Raw genomic sequence first — 5,098 nt, forward strand, 5'->3', positions numbered from 1 at the left:
ACACACAAAAAACACCACACACACAACACACACATACACACAACACACACACCACAACAACACACACACACACACACACACCACACACAACACACACACCACACACAACACAAACACCAACACACACCCACACCACACACACACACCCACACACAAACCCCACAAAACCACACAAACACCACACACACACACCCAGACCAGACAAAATAAAAAAAAATGCTGCGTCAGCCCGATAAGCCAGGAATAAGTACAACCTTCCTTTACCTTTGGACCAACCTCGAAACGGTGACCCAAAGACCATGGTCTCAAAATTTTAATTAGGTATTCTTTACAACGGTTTAACTATAACCTCGTTTTTTATATTTACTTTTAATCTGTTCTTCGACGCGAGCCACACGCATTTTTTTCGTCTAAACAAACGAAGGTCGGTATATGCATATACAATGTAGATACAATTATTTTTTTTAATGTTATTTTTTATTCCTTTATAAAACCAGAGTAGAAATAAAAGAAGAAAACCGTTCGCTTTAGAGGTGAATGACTTAGAGGATGTATTTTAGATTACCAATTTTATAGGTCGTAAAGTTGAGCCAAAAAATTACTATCGTCTTTATTCTGATTTTTTTTTTATTTAAGTTTTTGAGGTTTAAAAAGTTGCGTTTTTTGTTTTACTAGTTGAATCGCTTTGTTACCATATCGATAAGTCGTCTTCATTTACACGGGTTGTAAACTTTGGTAAGGTCAAAACCAAGATTTTACCCTATACTTATACCCTCGAAAAAATTTGTATTGTTACCGGATACGTCTCTTTCGTTTACCGCTAAATCTAATAGAAAAAATTAGTCTTATTGTTTCTAACTTTATCATAAACATATAATGCGTGTTATTACACCGTTAATGACCCGACAAAAAGATGCCCTTCACGTACGTAAAATAAACTTGGATATGCACCCTCATTTAGAAACCCCATTAACACCATTTAACCTTTATTCTTTATATGCCCAACTTTTTATAAAAATGCGTAGTAATACAAACCACAAAAATTGTTTGTTACCGTTTTTTCAATCGAATAACTTCGTGTCGGAAAAAATTTTAATTGTCATTTCGGTAAATTTGTATCCCAAATTGGGCGAACAAATATCAAAGGCCATCAATTAACTCGGACAAAATTAGTACGGTTCTTTGAGTGCCAAATCTTTTTTGTTGTTTTTCCGAATTATTTATATATCTTATACCGGTAGATACGGAAAAAATTTATTAACATGTACATTTAGAATAGTCAAAAGTTGTTAAAAATAGTTTACTTTCAAGACAAAAATACACCGTTATAAAGAAATATTTAATTCAATCTTAACACGACAATAGTTTCAAAAACCGTTAAAACTGTCTTTTTGTGTCGGGCTTTACGTCTCACTTATATTTATACACTAAGTGACGTTGGACCTACCGCGTATGTTCTTTGCGATTCATTTAATTTGGTATGTCCGTCGTTGTTTACGTCGGTTTTTCGTTGATACTCAGTACCTCAGTCGACCGTGTTCCGAATTCGGACAAACAGGTAAAGTAGTTACATGCCGGTTGTCGGAGTTATAATTTGTTTCAAAAGGTATTTATGTTTAATTTGCGGATGGGTAATGTACCGTTATCAGTAAACAGTTGCTTTTTTTATGTAAACTGTTGGGATAGACGTTAATTACCGGTTTACGTATGTAAATAAAAAAACAAAGTTCGAGTATTTTTTTTAGGAGTTGTACCTAGTTTGTGTTTGTAGCGGACTTACTTAATAGCAGCGCGGATTGTCGTTTATTCTTTGATTTTCAGGACAATCAGTGTTGTTGTTAACTTCGGGAGCGGTTCCCACCGGCGACCCGCCGTGTACAAAAAGTTCAGGTCTGGGTTACTCTTTGTAGGTTTTAATCGTTAACCTTCGTGTGTCCGAGTCGTGAGAAGAAACCTTCAACCGAGTCGTGTTACAGGGCGGTTTCCCCTTGTTGCCCTATGTGAGTTTTTTTTGTGTTTTGCGGTGGTTATGTAACATAAACCGTGACCTATAAGGAATCAAATAGAACTTCTTTATAACCTTCTATTCGTTCCTGATCTCAGTGCATACTGACACACACACACACACACACACACACACACACACACACACACACACACACACACACACACACAAGAACACACACACGAGCGACAAGTCTACCCGGTCCCCTATTTTCAGAGATCAAGATCATTTTCACACATATGTGGCACAAACACCCCCACAAGATCTGCAAATAAAAAAACACCAGCATTCCTTTTATATTTCCAACGCTGGGATACAAAAGTATAGGCACCACCCAAGTGAAGCGGGCACAGACTGGCTCGTGAGAATGAACGGTGGAGAAAACAAAATAATAGTAAAATTTAATGCCCTCCAATAGCTTTCATTAGGACAGGAATTCTCACCCCTCTTCCGCTCTTTTCAAGCGCTCAGACGTCCCTTCAAAGCCTGAATAGCGCGACAGGCAGGATGGCTAGACAGCAACTTTCAACTTGACCTTGGCCTCCAGCCGCGTCTACTCCTATGTAAAAACACAGGCATTGCTTAGTCCATGGCTCTTGTCGAGCTTTGCATATTGTAAACATGTGGGAACTAGTTTGTGAAATAGCATCTTAAACCAGGATGTAACATCCGTTTTTCTTTGTTTTTACCTGAAGTATATGTAGCTATTAAAAGAGCTGCTTGTATATTTGCATCTACAAATTCACGTAGGCCTATATGAAATACATCGACTCATACGGTTAGCAGTTTTTCATCCTTTACATTTGGTGTAGTATGGAAACGTATTCAATACGACGTATATAAACGCATAAGGGGGTGACATAATTATGTTTAGTTCCTTGTGGATCGTGTGCAACATTGGAACACAATATAATTGTACATTATGTTTGTATAACTGTGAATCCCCTCTTGTAAATGGCTGTAGAATGATACTCAGCTCCTGTTGCGATGCAGACAAAGGCTGATGAGTGTGCGTGCGTAAAGGCCTGTGTATATTAGTTATATAATGTAAATAGATGAGTAAAACTTTCTTTGTTGACCACCTTTCAATAACCGACTCCTATGTGAGCTTTACACATAATAATAAACATTTTTAACCATGTAATACAAGCATTTCGGATATATACAATCCATTGTGAATAAAAGTAGGCTATATATACTACTCTGATGTTTTATTTTTATTTTTAAGGAGTAAGGCACAATATCCATCTGAATTGAATAAGCAACGATAAAATATAAATCACCTAATAGGTACGGTCACCTTACCTCGCCGCATTTTTCTCCATTTAATTATCTGTAAGGGTGATGTTTACCGTCCTCTTTGCATAGCCCGGTCACGTGGTAACATCTGGGCCAATGACAGCTCAACCTCTGCGCTCTTGTGCGCGTCAGAGTGGCATTACTCTCTGTGAACCAGTATCTCCTTTTCTCAGTCTCAGGGCTTTTTAAAAAAGAGCCAGAAGCTTCAATGTTGCATGCCGTGCTATGACAACGTCACTGCTCCTCCGTCCGCGCTGGGTCGACCCCTCGGTAATGTTCCTCTACGACAACGGTGGCGGTTCCGATGAAGTGACCAAGAACATGGAGGGTTTTGCTGGTGTCAACTTTGCAGCGAGCCAGTGTAGGAATCTTATGGCGCACCCCGCGTCCCTGGCACCCAGCACGGCTTACTCTTCCAGCGACTTGCCCACCTCTGGTATGAGCGAGCCAGTGAAACAGTGCAGCCCTTGCTCTGCAGCTCAGAATTCCTCCAGCGCCTCTTTGCCTTATGGGTACTTCGGTAGCGGTTACTATCCGTGCAGAATGTCGCATCACAGCAGCATAAAATCTTGCGGAACACAGCCCCCCTCCGCGTATGGGGAAAAATACATGGATACCTCTGGCTCGGGCGAAGACTTCACCTCTCGGGCAAAGGAATTCGCTTTTTATCCGACCTACACTTCAGGTCCATACCAACCTGTCCCCAGTTACCTGGACGTTCCCGTTGTGCCAACGATCAGCGCGCCTTCAGAGGCCAGGCACGAGACCCTGATGCCTATGGAGAGCTACCAACCGTGGACTCTCGCAGCCAACGGCTGGAACGGCCAGGTTTACTGCGCCAAGGAGCAGCCTCAATCTGGACACATGTGGAAATCCTCCATGCCAGGTAAGCTTCATATCCCAGTGTCCAGTCTTTACTAGTCATTCCATATACTAGTTTGTTACCACACATGAGGCACTTTGTTCAGAATAGGGATTGTTAATATCAGTTGTTGTGTGATCCTGGACAACAAACAGCACAACAGATACTCTTGTACGGAAAGTAAAAAATAGTTTATTTTCCTTAAACAAAGGAAGTAAAGATATCATCTCGGCGCATTGTTAATTCATTTTTATTTAAAATAAATAACTATTTCCACAGAGTAGTCAAGCTTATCTGCCCTATTTTTAGGGATTTTACGCATTATTCTAGAAAGAAAATCTCGAAATATATTACATTTTAAATCACGAAATGTGTTGCTCTGTTTTCAATATATTTGTTCAATTATTGAAAGAAACATATTATTTTGAGAGATAAATGTGAAGCTAAACCACTTGTTGTTGAGAAGCAGTTCATAACATGTTGTCTATTCTTTTCCTCAGACGCGGTGTCCCATTCCGGAGGAGAATCTGGCTCTTATCGACGTGGAAGAAAGAAGCGCGTGCCATACACCAAGGTGCAACTGAAGGAACTTGAGCGCGAGTACGGCGCCAATAAATTTATCACGAAGGACAAAAGGAGGAGGATTTCTGCCCAGACCAACCTGTCTGAGAGACAGGTCACTATATGGTTTCAAAACAGACGCGTAAAGGAGAAGAAAGTGGTCCACAAATTGAAACCCATCAGCTAGTTTCTTTTTTCTTTCTACGGACAATATCTGGTGGAGATAAACTACCACACAAACTACCACACACACACACACAAACACACACACACACACACACACACACACACACACACACACACACACACACACACACACACACACACACACACACACACACACACACACACACACACACGCGCGCGCGCGC

At 40.5% G+C, this 5,098-nt stretch overlaps 1 protein-coding gene across 1 annotated transcript; it reads left to right on the forward strand.

The window, feature by feature from the left end:
- The first annotated feature begins 3,472 nt into the window (after positions 1 to 3,472).
- On the forward strand, positions 3,473 to 5,014 carry hoxa13a (homeobox A13a). Its single transcript, XM_010766180.1, has 2 exons — positions 3,473 to 4,190; positions 4,667 to 5,014. The coding sequence occupies exons 1-2, from the start codon at positions 3,530 to 3,532 to the stop codon at positions 4,912 to 4,914; spliced, it is 909 nt and encodes a 302-aa protein (XP_010764482.1). The 5' UTR covers positions 3,473 to 3,529; the 3' UTR covers positions 4,915 to 5,014.
- The last annotated feature ends 84 nt before the right edge of the window (positions 5,015 to 5,098 follow it).

The sequence above is a fragment of the Notothenia coriiceps genome, unplaced genomic scaffold (genome assembly GCF_000735185.1).
Source record: "Notothenia coriiceps isolate Sejong01 unplaced genomic scaffold, NC01 NC01_scaffold00003191, whole genome shotgun sequence".
In the NCBI taxonomy this organism is placed as follows: domain Eukaryota; kingdom Metazoa; phylum Chordata; class Actinopteri; order Perciformes; family Nototheniidae; genus Notothenia; species Notothenia coriiceps.

What these genes read in the sequence shown, in the direction of transcription:
- hoxa13a (XM_010766180.1), top strand. Translation starts at nt 3,530, where the DNA reads ATGACAACGTCACTGCTCCTCCGTCCGCGCTGGGTCGACCCCTCGGTA. An exon ending in GTGGAAATCCTCCATGCCAG is followed by an intron (nt 4,191 to 4,666) that starts GTAAGCTTCATA and finishes TCTTTTCCTCAG; the next exon opens with ACGCGGTGTCCCATTCCGGA.